Source organism: Gymnodraco acuticeps, unplaced genomic scaffold (genome assembly GCF_902827175.1).
Source record: "Gymnodraco acuticeps unplaced genomic scaffold, fGymAcu1.1, whole genome shotgun sequence".
Lineage (NCBI taxonomy): Eukaryota > Metazoa > Chordata > Actinopteri > Perciformes > Bathydraconidae > Gymnodraco > Gymnodraco acuticeps.
Genome location: NW_022990686.1, coordinates 147,362 through 166,827, shown reverse-complemented (window position 1 = coordinate 166,827; position 19,466 = coordinate 147,362). Strand labels below are relative to the sequence as shown.

The following is a 19,466-nucleotide window of genomic DNA, read 5'->3' as shown; positions in this document are numbered from 1 at the left end:
ATCTGGATCAGCTCCGTTGTAGCCCCGTTTTTAGAGATGTGGGTACGGAGGTAAAGAGAGAGGGTTTTATTTTCTGACGCTGCGTGAGTTCCGACACACCGGACACACATATTTATGTATAAAAGACATCACAAAGTGCATTTTGCATGATAGGTCCCCTTTAACATTAAGATCATGCCTAAGATGATGCTTTGTTTACAATTATTAAATGTTCAGGGTTTTAAAAATTAAGAAAGTAAAGACTAAATGTGATTGTTGCAGTTGGAGGACTTCTGTTAGAAGAGGGAGGGTTTCACCTTTCCTAGTCGGCTTCTCCTGCCCCCCTAAATCCATCACAGCATGATGGGGTCTAGTCGCCAAAGTTGAATATGTCTTGCCCTTTGCACATATACGGCAATAAATATGTTTATCCCTTGACAAGACTGAACTGCTCTTCCTTCCGGGAAAATATTGTCCCACTCTTGACCTAACAATCAACATTGGCACCTCTGTTGTTTCCCCGACTCAGACTGCAAGGAATCTGGGTGTGACCCTAGATAACAACCTGTCCTTCACTGCAAACATAGCTGCTACAACCCGTTGCTGCAGATACACGCTTTACAACATCAGGAGGATGCGTCCCCAGCTGACCCAGAAAGCGACGCAGGTTCTGGTCCAGGCTCTCGTCATCTCACGCCTAGACTACTGTAACTCCCTCCTGGCTGGTCTACCTGCATGTGCCATCCGACCTCTGCAGCTCATCCAGAATGCAGCGGCTCGTCTGGTTTTCAACCTTCCTAAATTCTCCCACACCACTCCGCTCCTCCGCTCCCTTCACTGGCTTCCGGTAACTGCTAGAATCCACTTCAAGACAATGGTACTTGCGTACCATGCTGCGAATGGATCTGGCCCTTCCTACATCCAGGACATGGTTAAACTGTACACCCCAGCACGTGCACTCCGCTCTGCATCAACCACGGCTCGCTGCACCCTCGCTGCGAAGGGGACCCAAGTTCCCATCAGCTGAAACACGTGGGTTTGCTGTCCTGGCTCCAGGATGGTGGAATGAGCTCCCCATTGACATCAGGACAGCAGATAGCTTACACACCTCCGGCGCAGACTGAAAACTCATCTCTTTCGACTCCACTTCGAGCGATAGAACTATTAACAAAGAACTTATATACTAATAAAGGACTGGCTTACCTAAAGCCAGTTGAGTAGCACTTGAAATGTTTTAGCTCTATGAAACCTGATGTACTTATATGATTCTGTTTTCTTCAAGTTTGTATTTTGTTGGTCGAACGCACTTATTGTAAGTCGCTTTGGATTAAAGCGTCAGCTAAATGCAATGTAATGTAATCCCACCAAATTGTTTTCTTAGTCTCTCTTGATTTAACTATTTGTGGCATTTACAACCAAGTGCAACACCAAATATCAACATGTATAACCGACATTGGGTCTCTATGAGAAACAGAGACTTTTCAAAGTGCTTTCTAGTTCTGCAAACCTGATTTCCAACAAGGTCAGACAACATTTCATGGAGCATTTGTTTTCAAGCGTTACCCGACATGTAGCTCTAGGGACTACAACTTATCTTTTAACATCTGTCTTATAGGAACATCTAGTGTCACAATACAGCAAAAACAGTGCCAGAAACAGGTTTACGGCCAAGCAGGATTTCACATACAAGGAATTTGTCTTGGTGTTGCGAAACAAAAGAAGTAGAAAATAAGGAAATAAATATCAAATAGTGCCAAAGTCAAGAAGGATGGATTTCAAAAATATACTTTTTAAAAAGTTACATTTTCTATAGTATGTCTGCTTTTAAAATTATAGTGCAGTGCGTGTGTAAACAATGTATCAACTACTAATTAACATTTCAATATTAGCAAGTTTTAAGTCTCACAGTAACGGCCCGTCCACACAGCGGCGTGCGTTGAAGCTTGCCAGCGGGCGTGTCTGAAACTCGACCAACAACCAATCACATGAATCTCCCGCCCCTGACACACAAGCAGCGGTTTGATTGGCTAGAGCTTGTACTGGCATATGATTCGATTGGCTGACGCTTCTGCCGAGGCGTCAAAAGTTGAACATTGCTCAACTTTTGCATCGAGCCACGCCAGCAAAGCTCCGCGTCGCTTCCCACAATGCAGTTCGGCGAAAAGTGACGTCACCCCATTCAAAGTGAATGGTGAAGCTTCAACGCACGCCGCTGTGTGGACGGGCCGTAAGCCCTTTTTAAACGTTTTATTTAGAAACAATAGGATGTAAAAATGAAGTTGTGCAAAATTTGAAATATAAATCAGGAAAATGTGCAAAAAAATAGGAAAACTTTAGATTTTTAAATAAAGAAAATATAATCCGATCCAATGTAAGCATGTCGTGAAGTTTACAATAGCATTTGAAAACATGAGCATAGAACCTTGCTAGCTCATTAATGTTGCATGCTTTCATCCATGTGTGTGTGTGTGTGTGTGTGTGTGTGTGTGTGTGTGTGTGTGTGTGTGTGTGTGTCCCAGGTGCCCCCTTCACTTGACGACCAGCAGTTTCTTTATTATAATGCCGGCCGCTCCTGCTCTGCTCGGAGATAAAAACCATCAGAGCAGCTGAGTGGGCAGAAAGTAAAGTGGTGTGTGTTGTCTAAATATTCTGGTCCGTCTGCATCATGTCTGAACTGCTGGGGAGACATTAAAGGGGAGTTCATAAAGAAGGAGGGTGTGTCTTAAAGATGCTCAGATTACTCCTAAATGTGGGTTTTGTGCAAAATAAATCGTATTTTTGCAACGTCTGATTCAAGCGTGGGAACGACGGACATTAGTGTTTCAAACAAAGATTTCAGAGTAGATTAGAAATTGGATCATGTGATCAGGTGTGTGTGTGTGTGTGTGTGTGTGTGTGTGTGTTCAGCTCCTACATTTGGGTTTTATGCAAAATAAATTGTATTTTTGCAACATCTTATTTAAGCGTATGAATGACAGACAAAGATTTCAGAGTAGATCAGAAATTGAATCAAATAATAATAATACATTTAATTTGTTTTGCGCTTTTCCCAGTGCTCAAAGACGCTTTACACAAAATCAGAAACCGCACAAAGAAAACAAAAAACACAAACAGTAGTCAACATAAGTGAGTTTTGAGAGATTTGATGAGGTATTGTGTGTGTGTGTGTGTGTGTGTGTGTGTGTGTGTGTGTGTGTGTGTGTGTGTGTGTGTGTGTGTGTGTGTGTGTGTGTGTGTGTGTGTGTGTGTGTGTTCAGCTCACCGGTGTAGATGCTGGCGCTGGAGGCCGGGATGCCGAACTGAGACTCGATGAACTTGGGGATGAAGGTGATGAAGGCGGTGACGATGGCGCTCTCTGCCGTGTACGAGAGGCTGACGAAGAGGAAGGTCACGTTGCTCAGGATCCTCAATGCTGCTTTAGGGAGATCTGCAGGAGGAGGAGAAGAGAAAGGGTGATGTTTACTTGATTAATCACTAGATATGTATTTACAATGTCAGAAAACTGTTTCAACATTTCCTATTACAGTTACATTGTATTGTCCAAGCCCAAAACATATTCAAAACATATTCAGTTAAGTGTAAAAGACTAGGAGAACCATTGAAATATTCAATTTTAAGAAATGTGTGCATCAAATAAGACCCAAAACAATGAATTCATTTTACAATTATTGCAAGTTAAACATTTTAATTAAGGATAAACAGGTTGTAGGGTAAGTGATTTAAAAAATGCCAGATAATGTTGGGCTATAAAGGAACTAAAGCACGGTCACATGACTTCACGTCACCACTGCTAAGCTAAAGGCGGCTAATGTTGGGCTTTAAAGGAACTACAGCACGGTCACATGACTTCACGTCACCAGCGCTAAGCTAAAGGCGGCTAATGTTGGGCTATAAAGGAACTACAGCACGGTCACATGACTTCACGTCACCAGCGCTAAGCTAAAGGCGGCTAATGTTGGGCTATAAAGGAACTACAGCACGGTCACATGACTTCACGTCACCACCACTAAGCTAAAGGAGGCTAATGTTGGGCTATAAAGGAACTACAGCACGGTCACATGACTTCACGTCACCAGCGCTAAGCTAAAGGCGGCTAATGTTGGGCTTTAAAGGAACTACAGCACGGTCACATGACTTCACGTCACCACAGCTAAGCTAAAGGCGGCTAATGTTGGGCTTTAAAGGAACTACAGCACGGTCACATGACTTCACGTCACCACAGCTAAGCTAAAGGCGGCTAATGTTGGGCTTTAAAGGAACTACAGCACGGTCACATGACTTCACGTCACCACAGCTAAGCTAAAGAAGGCTAATGTTGGGCTATAAAGGAACTACAGCAGTTAACATCTCTTCAGCTTGTGTTAACCACAAACCTTATTTCAGGCTAACAACCAAAGACACATTCGAAAAACCAATGACTGAGACAAGCAGACCTAAAGTGGTAAAATGCTGACCCATTTCCAGGTTTTATGACTCATTCCTTCACCCATCTTCAAGCAGTATATTTCTGTACCTTTGATGTCCCTTCCGAAGCCCATGGACGAGGTGACCGCCTGGCTCTTGTTGTTGCTTTTCTCTTTGAGGACGTCGTCGTCGCTGGACAGGCTGTCCATGCTCATCTTTTTCCTCCTTTTCTTCTTCTTGTGTCGGGGGGGGCAGCTTCTTGGGGAAGGTGAACATTGGGAAGATGACCAGCGTCATGGCAATGGCACACAGCAGGAACCCACTCCACCTAAGGGAGGAATGAATAATTCAAAAGACTCAAAACACAGACCTTGACAGACAAGTTAAGAATATCAAATACTCACGATATAGGAAAACAAACACATAACAGAAAGAGGTGAATTCAGGCGATGGAGGAGACACTTTTAACCTTATCTAAGTCTCAACTAGTCAAAATGTGATCAGAATCCCAAACTAGTAGAATAATCAAATCACAGGAATCACAATATTTAATAAAGGCTAAATTATTGTGCAACTGCAGACATATCCCTGCCTCATTACTTCAGTACGTATAATTCATGTGAGAAGCCCAAAGGCTGTTGGCTGCTGAGTCACTGGTTGTTCTGTCAGTAAGAACATGGCATCACTTCGAGCTGTAAATGGATGACTAGCTGCAACAGCAACAGTACAAAAACAACATGAACTAAAGAGGATATTAGGTATTTCAAGTTATGCATTGGTTTGGGAACGAGTTCTAATCTCTGCACGACCAACAAAAACAAATATATATATATATATATATATGATGGCAGCAACTTCACTTTGACACCTGTTGCTTAATGCATGTATTTCAAAAAGTTAACACCAGAAGGAAAACTGTATTATTATTATTAGAGATGTCCCGATCCGATCACGTGATTTTCAAAAGATCAGAATTGGGAGAAAAAAAATGGGGGATCGGGAATTTTTTTTTTTTTAATAATTGTATTTAATGTTACAAAACAAAAATGACCTTGTTCACGTCTTAAAGTCATCCTGAGGCCTTAGGTTTAAAATCACACAACATCATGTATGTGTTGCTTCTTTTGGGCTTGTTTAGACCTGGTTGATTATTCCTCTCAAAGCAACAGAGTGGGCGCAGTGTCTAATAGTAGCAGCAAGCTAACGAGAGGCTACGTTCAGCTGGTGACTCGGGAGTCGGGACAGAGAAAATGTCAGGAGTTTGGAAGTATTATAAAATTGAAAGCGAAGGCAGTGTAACAGCCAGATGCAATGTTTGCAAGAAGGAGGTTCCGCGTGGTGGACGACCAATCTAACACGCCACCTGAGAAACAAACACCAACAACAACAGGACGAGTACACAGCGGCCACTCAGGGAACGGCACTGAAGCAACCGACACAAGATAGCTGAATTCATCGCGTTGGATGACCAGCCGTTATGTTACCTTTTTTTCTCTTAATGCATTGCATAAAGATCGGATCGGGAAAAATCGGTATCGGCAGATTGTCAAAATCAAATGATCGGAATCGGATCTGGAGCATCGGGACATCCCTAATTAGTATTACACATGACTTCGAGCTGTAAATGGACGACTAACTGCAACAGCAACAGATTTAAAGAAAGATATAGAAAAAATGTGCAAAAACACCATGAAATAAGGAGCATATTAGGTATTTAAAGTGATGCATTGGATGGGAACAAGTTCAGGTCTCTGCACGACCCAAACAAATAAATATATATGATGGCAGCATGTTGTGCATGTGTGTATTTCAAATATGTAACACGAGAGGGAAAACATTCATCTGTTTCCAACTTATATATCAATATTCCAATGACTTGTATATAAACTATTCTGCACTATTTCTATTACATTCTAATTTATTGTATTTACTTGCACTCTGTTTCATTGTGTTGCACTGTTGGAGGAGTCTGTGACCTAAGATTGTCATTGATATATCTGCACTGTAGCTATTTTCAAATGACAATAAAAGCCTTGAATCTTGAATGAATAGATATTACACTTCAACCAGCCCAAAGCAGCGCTCACCAGTTCCCGATGAAGCGGGGGTCGCTCTGATCGATGGTGACGGCAGTTTTTGGGTCAACGTAGTATCCGATGAGGACTCCTCCCAGTAGGTACCCAGCTGCTGGACCCAGCGCTCCCATCACATACATGATGGCTGAGGAGAGGAGAGAGATAAGAAGAGTCAAACTTTGGCAGAAACGCAGTGAAAAGCTGCTAATAGTCAAAGTTGCATCAGATAAACAAGCGCCTTCTTCCACATCCAGCAGACACCCATAACCTTTATGTCTATATCCACATGGTGAATGTAGTTGAGAATATATTTGGCTCTGTAGCTCCCAAATGTTTATTTAGGTAAATGTGCCATAAAACCAAAACTACAACTACAAAACTACAAAGATGGCCGAGTAGAGGAGAGAGATAATAGTCAAACTTTGGCAGAAACTCAGTCAAAAGCTGCAAAAAAAAACATTGCATTAGATAAACAAGCGCCTTCTTCCACATCCAGCAGACACTAAGCAAGTTTATGTTGATATCCATGTGGTGAATGTATTTAATCTACTTTTTCCTCTGGCTCTTGAGAATATATTAGGCTCTGTAGCTGCCAAATGTTTATTTTCTTCACCAGTTAGTGTCCAAATGTGTCTGTCTACTATTTGCTGGTGGAAACAAAAAGGTAAATGTCCCATAAAACCAAGACTACAAGCTAAAAAACCTCCATTAATATTAATATGTATAATTGGTGACGTTTTACTTTTAGTTAACAATTAAAAGGTGGGGTAGGTAATTCACTTCGGATACACTTTTTGTTATATTCCATGGAATGCTCTTAACGTCCCGATAGCAATGAATATATTAAATGCTTTGACAATAAAATACATAAATAAATGTCCTCTGTGGAAGCTGTGGCGCTGTAAAAAGCACGACCAATCATCTGAGCCGGCTAAAGTAACTGGATGGCCTACCCGCCTGTCAGCCTTCCATCTGTGCACAAATTATCTCGTGCCCTCATTGGTCATGTGCGCGTTCGTGTGTGTTGGAGGAGGGGCTCTGTGAGGAAGTGGCAGATTTTTTTTCGGCTGTGTATTTTCAAATTCTCGCGCACTCGAGCCGGTTTCTCCATTCTTACCTACCCTACCTTTAAGGAGCCTTTCACATTACAGAGAGTTAATAAAGTATGACAAATATGAATTAATGCAGTTTAACTTAGCTTAAAGCGTTAAAACCATCAATTGCCTTCTTCCACATCCTGCAGACACCGAGCAACTGTTTGATTTAACTGGAGTTATGTTTCTATAAAGTGGTTTAGTCTCCACTCATCCATCACACATCTGGCTCTTTAACTGTTTAATGGTGTGTGTTATGCCACTGAGCAGGTAGAGCTATACAGAGGTAAATGTGGCATACAGTGAGACCAACACTACAAGCTAAAAAACCCTCCATTAAGCTGCAACGTTGATGTTGTCTTTAACTAAAAATAACACCAACAATGACCTTCTTCCACATCGACGCATCCATCAAATATTTGGTTCTTTAGCCGCTAAATGCTTTTTACATGTTTTACCAGTCTGCCCTCTACCGAAACCAAAACTACCACAAAGAAGCATTTCTGTGAACTGGAATATAAAAAGGTACCTTTCACGATACAGAGTCTTATTTAAACGTTAATACAGTATCAAAAATATGTAAAAAATGTGGTTTGAATTAGATGAAAGCAACAAGACAAAGATCAAAAACCTGTGTCTTATACTTGGAAACAGACAGGTCGGAAAAATCTCAAAAATACGTGCCACTAAGACTTTTCTACAGTTTCTTGTATATTCTTTATTTTCACCTGAATAGTAAAAAATAATCTGTGTCAAAGTTGTTCAATTACCCAAACTCAGCGTCTAACTTTAACCCTTATGTAACTGTTCAAATCAACCTAATCTAGCTTTGGGAGTGGGGTACAAAAGGCTGTGTGTGTGTGTGTGTGGCCTAGCATTACTATACTTGTGGGGACCTAAATCTGTTTACACAGTCACGTGTGGGGACTCGCCTCCCTTATGGGGACCAATTGGAGGTCCCCATAAGGGGAATCATTCATTTTAGGGTGAAGACTTGGTTAGGGTTAGGGTAAGGGTTAGGCATGTGTTGGTTATGGTTAGGATAAGTCTCCAGGAAATGCATGTAAGTAAATGTAATGTCCCCTGAAGTGATGTATACATGGTATATGTGTGTATGTGTGTGTGTGTGTGTGTGTGTGTGTGTGTGTGTGTGTGTGTGTGTGTGTGTCATGTGTGTGTGGATCATATGACCGTGTAATAAGGGGCTCCGAGCTGAGGATAAGGTTTCTCCAATTAAAGGGAATTAACATCTTAAGGTCTCTTATGGCCGGAGTTGAAAGCAAAAACTCTAACAATCCGGTAGCGTGACCCAAAAACTCAAAGCTGGGCCAGGCACTGGAGTCCTGGGGAAACACTGGGAGCACTGGGTCTCATATCAGTAGTATTTTCACAAACGCCTCGTGGAGGATTTATAGTACACCAATATCGAGATTTTCAAAATGAAATGAGAGCTTGGAAGTTACAGTGGGGACTACATTTAAAATCTAATCTTTTACTTTTAAATTAACCGACCAAACTTCATTTTGTGGAAGAACTGATACAACTGTGTCACAAGTCAATGGAGCAAAGGTCAAAATCAATGGCATAACATACATTGTTCTTTATAAGTCATTTTCTAAATGTACATTGTAAAATATATACGGTAAAAAAGCCACAAAGCTATTGAAGCTCCCAAACAATAGATGTCTTACTTTGGTTGATGCTTGAAGTTTTTACCAATGATTTGACCAAGTTTTGATGGTTTGTTTTTGCTCTCTATGAACGTGTTATTGTTTCAAGGTTCAAGGCTTTTGTTTGTCATATGTACATAGCTACAGTGCAGTTATGTCGATGTAAATCTTAGGCTTAGTTTTGCATTCTCTCACAAAAATGTTTAATGATTTTTTTCTCATAATTCTGACTTTTTCTCAGAACAATACAATTTCTTTGTATCCCATGTGGTCCTAATCCTCTTCTGTACATTTTGTTTGATTTCAAAATATTCTATCATTGAAACTTTGTAGAAGATAGTGTGGAACAAAAACATATTTAGCCTTTAAACATGGCTGGATAACAGCAAGATATATTTGTATTATTCTGATGACACTTTAATAAGTACATGTTCCTATATTGATACACATAGAGCTAATTAATGTATTATAGTGGCAGACATTGTAACTGCTTATTCATCTGTTTCGAATCACAAGTTGTTGGGAATCACTAACTCAAGCAGTCACTGAATTCCCCCCCCCCCCAGAAACTGATATTTATTTTGGTACTTAAGTATATTTTTGATGCCGATACTTTTACTTAAGTAAGATTTTGAATGCAGGATTTTTTCTTGAAACTGAATATTAAAAAAAAAAAGTCATATTTCTACTTTATCTTCAGTAAAATCTTGGAGTTCTTCTTCTCTTCCTAATGCATGCACACTAATCAATATGTTAAACTGATGCAGAGATATTCTCCCCTCCCCATTAGACGGTTACATCATCCGACGAGGAAAAGCCGGGGTGATAAAGCATCGGATGGGATTGAGGGCTTGGGCTTTCCACGGAGACCCAGCGGCATCCTGGGTAATCCCTTATCTAACAGAGGAGGGAACGCCGTATTACGCAACGGGATGCCAACCATCAGCACGGGGATAAAAGACGAGAGGCTGGAAAACAGCTTCAATAAAAAAAAGGGACGGCAAAGCGTGAGAGATAAATACTGTCACAATATGCATTTTACCTCGTCTACGCACTTTCTGGTTGGATGCAAACTGCATATCGTTTTGTGTCAATAAAGTTTAATCTAATCTGATCTGAAGATGGATATAATGTGGTAAGACAAACAGTCAACAGTGTTGGTGAAAATATGATGTACATATCAAGAAGATAACTGTACTTCAAATGTATTTATATATCATCATGTGCTGCATTTTGTTCCACTGAACAGTATTTAAATAAACATTCATTTGAAATTGTATCTTATCCTATTTTACATTTATATTCTGTTCTTATTTCTGCGTTTTACTTGCACCATTGTTTCACCTTTATCTTAAACCGTTTTATTTCTATTTCTTCTAGCACGATTATTGTGTCTTTGTTTGTTAAGTATATTGCTTTGTTGCATCGTGACAGGAGACTGAGGTTTTCAGATGTGTAATGTCAAAACTTGTATTTCTGTTGAGCACATGACAGTAAAGTCTTTGCCTCTTGAGTTACAGGACCTTTTAAAACACGATACCCAGCCCCAGTTTTAAGCAAATCCAGTGGCGAACCGTGTCTATCACAACTGGACCTTCTGTAGACAAACACCCCCACCGCCCCCCCCCCCCCCACTCCGCGGCATTACAATGTCCGTCTTTTCACTGAATTGTCGTCTTGAAAAGGGTACTCACAACAATTCCGCAACAACTTCATCTTCACCTGTTGCACTTGTCATTTCAACGTTAAAAGCAATAAAACGGCATGAATTGCTTCGTCGCATTCATCTAGATCCTCTGTCTCGAGCCAGTTAACTAGCGGGCCTTCTAGAATACCCTGGAACCGAGGGGAACTCTGAAAGAACACGCCCATTGGCTACAAATCAATATATGATTGGTTGTTCAAACTGTCAGTCCAAACGTACGCTCTCATTCAGTGCAACGGCCAGGGCATTCGATCAAGGATGTAGAATACCTTGGTGAAGGATATTCTACCCAGAGACCCAGAAACAGATCTGATTGGTTGCTTTCTTTTCCAACACAAACCACTGAAATGCGTAGTGCATGGTCTGAGAAGGACAAACAAATCAACGTAACACTGTGATATTACAGATCAACAACACAGATACGATTCTCATTTATTCATTTTATATACATTTTATTTATATAATTAAATCGATTTTTTGTTTGTTTTATCTGAGTGTTCCAGGGTATTCTCTGAATACCTTGAAGGCCCTGACGGTTCGCCTCTGAGCAAATCATGGCCGAATGAAATGGGAGTCAGTTGGTTTTCATCCTTCTTAATGTATTCAAGATAATAGACAAGTTTACATAATTAAAAAGCCACAGATCACAGTTACATCCCAGCATTTCAGAGCTGCTTCCCACTCAAAGCAGACATTAAAACATCTCCTTGGACCTTTAAAGATTTTAGGTTAAATTTGACTTTTTCTATCCATTGTTTCACGAGGATTAGAAGCATGCATGAGTATGGTTCGGACACACATTGTGGTTATGGTCTTTTTTATGTTTTCTGTTCAAAACAACCTACTAACAGATGGTTGGATCAACACATTGTAAGGATTTACAATTGGTTTCCTCTCTGTGACCTTACCCATAAAACCCTTTTTTCTCTACAGAGATGTTTAAATCCAGCTTTCAGTGGCAGGTTTTCTCAGGGTTTTGCTTCACATATTTCCATTTCTGGCTCACATGCCGTTCAGTTTTCCAGGAAACGGAGCCTAACATTGGACGGTGGGACTGTACAGGCCTGGGGCTGTGTAGTGTTGGGTTTACTGGACAGAGATGAGCAGGAATCAAAGTCATGCTTGCTTTCAGTAAACACGCTGAAATGACGGATACCTGTCCTCCATCTTTTAGCTTCTTACTTCTTCCCCTTCGTTCACTATAATACTTATATCTCTTTGCTTTCCATTCTATTTACTTGTTTTTTACGTTCTCGTTCTGCCTTCATTTATCTTTTTTGTCTCACTTGGGACTATATCTCTTTGCTTTTTATTCTTTGTACTCTATCTACCGTCTTTCTCTTGTTCTTTTCACAGTCTGTCTTAACGAGGAATGTTTCCATGCAGCTGTTAGGGTTAGGGTTTGTAATGTGCATTTTCAGTGCCTAAAACCCTGAATCGATAGCAGGAATTGAATACATTTGCTATTTACAAATATATATAAAAATAAATGTGTGTCCGACCAGTTAATCAAGATTTAAGGGGTTCTTCTTTGGCCCGTACTGTACATATGTAATCCTTACTTTCTCGTTCTGGCTTCATTTATCTTTTAAGTCTCACTTTACATCTTGTTGCTTCTGATTCTATGTACTTAAGTACTTTGTATTGTCTTTCTCTTTTTACTTTCAATCTTTTCTTGGTATGTTTCCATGCACCTTAGGGTTAGAGTTTATAATGTGCATTTTCATTGCATAAAAACCTCGATAGCAGAATTTAAAACCATTTGCTGTTAAATGTGTACCCGCCCAGGTCCTTCTTTGGCCCATAAACCCTTCCACGAAGTTTAATGAAAATCGGAGAAGTAGTTTTGCCATAATCCTGCTGACAGACCAAACATCATAAAATATCCTTAAGGTAATGAAAGCCTCTCAGGTGTTACTGCATCTGTAGTCATCTGCTTGAGTACATGAGTGTAAATCCTGCCAGGGCAGCAACACACAGCACGACACGGCCGTAAAAAGATATCGAAGGCAGCGGTAAATCAGAGGAAAAGCTAATAAAATAAGTAATGAATGTGAAACGCAATTTTGAAATGACTTAAAGAGCCGCTGAAAGCTTCAATCATCGAGCAGAACACTTGTAAGCTTTCAATCCATTTAGCATAAATCACAAAGATAAATCAGGGTTGCTCTCGTCAAGTTTAGTTTGAGGCTTCATTAAATCTCTACACGATAATAGATGGGTTTATATGTCACTTTTGTAAATGCTACAAATACTGCTGTTAGTTTTTAGAGCTCTGAATGGTTTAGGGCACATGTGTCAAACTCAAGGCCCGGGGGCCAAATCAGGCCCGTGGTGGATTTAATTTCGGCCCGCAGGATAATTTCTAATTCCTATTAGATCTGGCCCGCCGGTATATTGCACGCACACCTTCACTCCATCCTGAGGGTCTCCTCCGCTCAGAGCCTGAGCCCAAACATTGATGAACCTGCACCCGAGATGAGATGCCAAGTATCTGAGCTAGCATCACAGAGCAGCACACTGAGTTCAATGGATGCTTCCTTCTGCACTTTCTCTCTCACGACAACAGGGCATGTTTGGTTTTCTCTTTGAGGGAATAGTTTTGTTGAAGCTGTTGTTGGCCTGTGGGAAAATGTAATCATAAGAAATGACTCTGGAAAAGCTGCAGATAGAGCCATAAGAAATGAAAGCAACTGATTATTTAATGTTTTTATAGGCAATAATTTAAGCTGTGTTAGTTCCAGGTTTAATATGTGCAATAAGTTCATTTCAATACATTCTGCAATAAACATTGAACCAGTCCGGCCCTCGAATAGTACCGATTTTTTTATTTTTGGCCCACTGTGTATTTGAGTTTGACCCCCCTGGTTTAGGGTCAAATACATTTCTAAACTTCTGATATTATGAATCATGCAGGTCTGATTTCTGTCCCCAGCGTCAACATTTAACATGGAAAAGCAGCGTTCAGTTATTATTTATCTGCAACAAACTCCCGGAAAATGCAGATCTCACTTCTTTTAAATCCAGGTTAAAGACCTTTCTACCTCTGCTACCTTTTAATTACTTGAATAACAATCCGTACACTGCACTGTTTTTGTTATTAAGCAAGAACCAGGCTTACAAATATATAAATAATAATAATAATAATAAATAAAAACTAATTTGAACTTAAATATCAAAATATGGTCAAGTTACAAAACTGGTAGCTCAATATTAATTACTTTAGCAAAATGGGAAAAAGAGTAAAACTCTGGGCATGTTTTAATCGCAGCTCAAAGCATATTCCAATTCTTGCTGTAAATGAGCAAATATGTCTTTATTTATTGTTTTCTATACCTGGCTAATTGTATTTTAATTTGTATTGTCTTTATATTTTGGACGGACAGACGGACGGATAAATTGTTTTGTCGCGCCATCATTTTGAGAGTCAATCTACATGAATTACAACATTTCTTAAAAATAGGATAAAATACGAACCAAATAAAGAGAAAGAGAAACAATTTAAAATCTGAAAATCAAAATATTCTTAGTAAAAAACGTGTATCCAAAAATAATAAAATATACAGAATAAATTAGAATACCCTTTTATTTTACCAATCTACTGAACATATAAACATAGTGTACTATATCCTCCTGGGACCCGAGGAAAAAAAGTGTCTTCCAATTTCCTTTTCTTTGTGATTTCCTATTTAGGGTTAAAAAAACATCTTGCAATTTAGACTTTTTTTAATTTTATTTTTAAATGTTACAGTATGTCCACTGTAGAGGACGTCGGGACCATTTTAGTTTGACAGTATATACAGTTTAGACAGTCAAAATGAACAGATAGACTATGTAACGGATTCTGGTTATAGAGTGATATTAATACAATAATATATTCAGTTTTATTTAAAACATAAATAAGTAATTGATCTGAACATTGCCGTTTCTTTGGTCACTAAAAAACTAATTTGGTTTTTGGTGAATCTTTCCAGATCTTCAAAGACTTTGTAGTCAATGTAGTGGGAAAGCACCTCACTGACTCCAGTCGGCACGGGCTGTAAGGTCATCTTGACTAGTGTTATGAATGTGGTCTCCATTTGACCTTGCTCATAGAAACAAAGCTTGCATTCCTGAGGCAACTCTAATTTTTCATGGCTCCACTTCAAATAAAAACAACAATAAGACATACGAGCTACTCTTGGCCCACAGAGGGCCATGTCTTTCCAGCTCGCCCCTATCTGTCTCTCTGTCTGTATCTGTGCGATCATGGAGCCTCCTGCATCTTTCCCCCCCTTCTTCTTGACCCTCTTCTATCCCAGGTGTGAAAGAATAAATAATTGGTGTACGGTAGCTTGACATTTAAAGTAAAATATATCCTGTGAGGTACAAGTAGGCTGCAATATGCGAACAGCTAATTAAATAAAAATGTAATTTAATAATGTTTTCGCACAGCATTTGGAATTGCCTTGTTGCTGAAATCTGCTATTTAAATGAACTCGCCTTGCCTACAAATCTCCTCTCCCCTCGACAGCAGGGCTAAAAGAGAGGAGCCACGTGACGATCAGACAGACAGCTGAGGCCAAACCAGGCCGGAGCAAAGAGAGACACAATGACATTTTATGGGATATCAGAGGGCGTTGTCACGGCGATCTGCTGACACAGCACACTGTCTCGTTACTACTTCCCAACGGGAATCCAGCGCCAACATCCAACTCTCCTGAAATCTGTGGTCAGGTATTCTGTCCTTTGAACGCTACAACCCTACATTTGTAACACAGAATTTGCAGTAAATAAATGAAGCCTCTAAGGGGGGGGTTATTTTCTCAAACTAAAGCTTACATAACAGACCAGAAGTGGGACTATTCATTATGTGTAGAATAGGTGCTGTTCCTCTTTAAATGTTAGTAGTTTAGGCCTAATTAAATGGAAAGAGTCCAAATGTTTTGTGAATGGATAAGCATTTTCCTGACATATTTTGTATCATGTAATCTGACCACTCCAAGAACTCTGAGAATGAAGTCAACTAGATACCAAAAGTCCCTTTGTCCCCAATCATCTTTACATTTCCAACAACACATCAAAATAACGTTTAACAAAAACAGAAGTAACCGAGACAATTTGTAAACCTCCAAGGAACCAACACAGAGTCATGGTTTAGCAACATGTGCTAAAGCAATCAAATGTCTGGTTTTCTGTCTTCATTTCTGTCATTTCAGGTGTTAGTTTAAATTAAGTGTAAAGAGACAAATGTACTTGTATTTATATTTTATATATATCTGTATTTTGTTAGTGTGATTGGCTTTAGGAAATGTTTTAATGTTGTTGATTGTGATGTGTGTACCGGCCAGGGGACTGCAGATGGAAATAAGCTTTTAGCTTTAATATGTCATATAGCGTCCCTTAGGGGTGTAACGGTTCACAAACATTTCGGTTCGGTACGTACCTCGGTTTTTAGGGTACGGGTACGTGTACCGTTACACCCCTAGCGTCTCTTCTCTTTCTGAGATGAATGTGTTTTTATGCACGGTCCTTGTTAAATAAAGATAATCCTCTCACTTAATTTCTCCTCTCTATAGACCAAGTAGGACATCTACAACATAATTTAAAACATAGCTTAAACCACCAATACACTAACAGCCCTCCACGCCTACAGTCCCCAATGTTGTCCTATTAAAGTGTCTTGAAAACAACTGTTCCTTTACCAATTACCTACCAATGGTTTCAACTCTATTCTGTCCACCAGCTTGATCTAGATCGGTGCTTATTGAATGTGTGCAATTTCTACTTGATCAATGCTGTAAACAACAATAGTTGTCGAAATGTAATTGTGCCATTGATTGACCAATTGTTTCAGTAGCTTATGATCACAAAACAACATTTCAGACTGACTGAAGTGGCCCAAATGGATTTAAGACCCTCTAGGTTTTTCATGTCAACAAACAATAGACCATTTGGAAAATGCTTTCATCCAGAGTGCCTGGCAACACCACGAGTGAATACATTATGCTATTAGCGACCTAAGCGGGTGATGGAACCACTAACTCTGCCTGTTTAAGTGCCTTGCTTTAATTGTTCATCTCTCACCGTCTGCTCACACCAGCCGATAAAAGCCCCGTCCAATTAAACTGAGTGAAAACCTTTCCACTCTACATGTTGCTGACCAGGTTCAATCAATATTTGTGCTAAACCAGGGAAATGTCTAAGCCTTAAGGCCCGGATACACCAAGCCAATTTCGGCCGTCGATAGATGTCTGGCCGTCGATGAGCGTCCTGTCCATGAGGATACTGTTAAAATATTGGCATAGTTCATCCCTGTGCTGCTTGGCTCGAGCATTTAGCTACAAATGTGTTGTTTGTATATATATATCACGCAGTCTGTATTCCGGTTGCCTCTTTTGAACGACGAATACACACTACAGCCGCCTGCTGGTAAGGAGAGTTATTGCCACTCACGCATGCGCAGTTCGTACGTGCTACTTGGCCGTCGGCTGAAGTCTTTGCGGTGAGTTCGGGTGTGACTGTTGGCCAAGACGCAGGAGACGCGAGGCGACACAACAGTCGTGTTCTGTCGGGCCGTGTTCTTTGGTGTCAGTTTGATGTGTAGGGGCCTTTAGAGTCCTTATTGATATTGTTTCTAGTCCTCAGTTTACAAGTTGTGTATTACATGTTGGGGTAAAATAAACTTAATGGATAAACTCCTAGGGATTGGTTCTAGATTAGATGATTAGATTCAACCATTTATTGTCATAAAAAGATCTAGGACAACGAAATGCAGTTAGCATCTAACCTGAAGTGCAAAACAATAGTAGAGTGATGTTTAGAATAATATAAAGACATCTGACAGTATTTACATTAGATGCTTAAACTCGATTAAAAAATGACCTGATAAGAGTTTAGTATATATGTTTTAATGAAGTCAATAAAGGTTTAAACTATAGATTGAGAGAAAATGCTACAATTCCTGTTAAAACGCAATAATTCGCTGCTTCTTCCGTTCGATTTTACTGCATTTGTTGACATCATCTATCCTCCAAGATGGGTTAATGCTTTGGAAAACAGTTGATATTCAATATAAGCATTAGTTGCAGCACAGAGTGGATCAAGGTTTCTCACACCAGACCCTTTTTTAATGTTGTTTGTCATTATTTATAATGGGGCACAGGGCAACCACAGCTTTAGACTTAAAACAAGAAAACAATGATGACCTCATTTCAAACTCTGAATCACCATCCATATCTCAGATTCCTTTAATGTTTTAACTACTGTACGTCTGGTGTTGTTGTCTTTGGAAAAACCAACCAATCAGAGCTTTGCAGGAAGGATTAAGCTTAAAAAAACAAATAAATCCCTGAAATATAGTGACAGAAAATGGCAGCAATGATGCAATTGACACAGTTACACGGGCTGTTGTAAATTAACTCTGAGATGTATGAACATGCAAACATTGACAAAGATGAACTCAACTACTGGAGCTTGTGTGTTGATGTTTGTGGGATGAGTATTATTTAAAAAAAGAACTCCCCCCACACAAACAGAAAACATCAGGCTGATAAGGGACAATTCAGATTGTCTCTGAAACCTGATGTACTTTATGATTCTGTTTTCTTCAAGGTCGTGTCTTCCTGGTCGAATGCACTTATTGTAAGTCGCTTTGGATAAAAGCGTCAGCTAAATGAAATGTAATGAAGCTTCTCATAGGACTCAAAAATGCAATATAGTCATGAAATCTGGTTGGACACATGCCTCTATATCCTATCCAGAAATAGGGCTGTTTTTATATCTGTAAAGTATGATTTAATCGACTCGATTACAACTTACAGTGATCCAAATAACCTGACAAAACCTCAGGTCTTAGGTCACATACGCAGCAACATAAAGCATGCCAAACTAAAACTGGCACTGGTGAGGAACATATTGCGTCTCTGAGCTGGCACATAAACATTTCTAGTGGCCGCATGAGAGCCAAACAGAGCGTCCCTTATTGGGGTTACAAAGCAATATTGTGCCAATGAATTATTCTCTAATGGCGGTCTGTTACGCCTTTGGGCCATGATCTCATATGTACGCAAAGCAGGGCCAAACTGGATCAGAATGTGTGTTGTAAAGTACCACCAGCACTGGCACCGAACACACTGTGGTAATGCCCAAAAATAAGCAGAAAGTAGGCCTTTCTTTACCTCTTAGCATTCACACTGAAACAACATCACTAAAAGATTTAAAGGACTTTTTAAATCACCGTCTGTAGGTTTGTCTTTCTTTTAAACCATCTTACATCATTATTAGACAAAGGGTTTCTCTCCTTGACCTTCAGCAATGGTATTATTGGTTGTTTGGTTTTAAGGGATAGGGTTAGGGTTAGATAGAATAGATAGACTGAAAACTAACATATGGAGGCTGTTTTTCTGAGAGAAATCCAATAGCTTTAAAGCTCATGTGTGATTACGGTCCAGTTTTCAGTTGGATTTCCCCGTTTCATAATAAATCACCAGAAATAAACCCCAGCTTTGTCCCAGAATGACGTCGCTTGTTCTTATTATTCGAGGCAGGGCGCACACTG

General features: G+C 39.8%; 1 protein-coding gene across 1 annotated transcript in view; it reads right to left on the bottom strand.

Moving 5' to 3' along the window:
* Positions 1-19,466, bottom strand: part of LOC117555405 (solute carrier organic anion transporter family member 5A1-like) — a 40,956-nt gene that overhangs the window by 16,121 nt on the left and 5,369 nt on the right. The window contains 4 exon segments of the mRNA XM_034230311.1: positions 3,242-3,406; positions 4,493-4,634; positions 4,636-4,711; positions 6,471-6,603. Coding sequence (XP_034086202.1) covers positions 3,242-3,406; positions 4,493-4,634; positions 4,636-4,711; positions 6,471-6,603 — 516 coding nt within the window.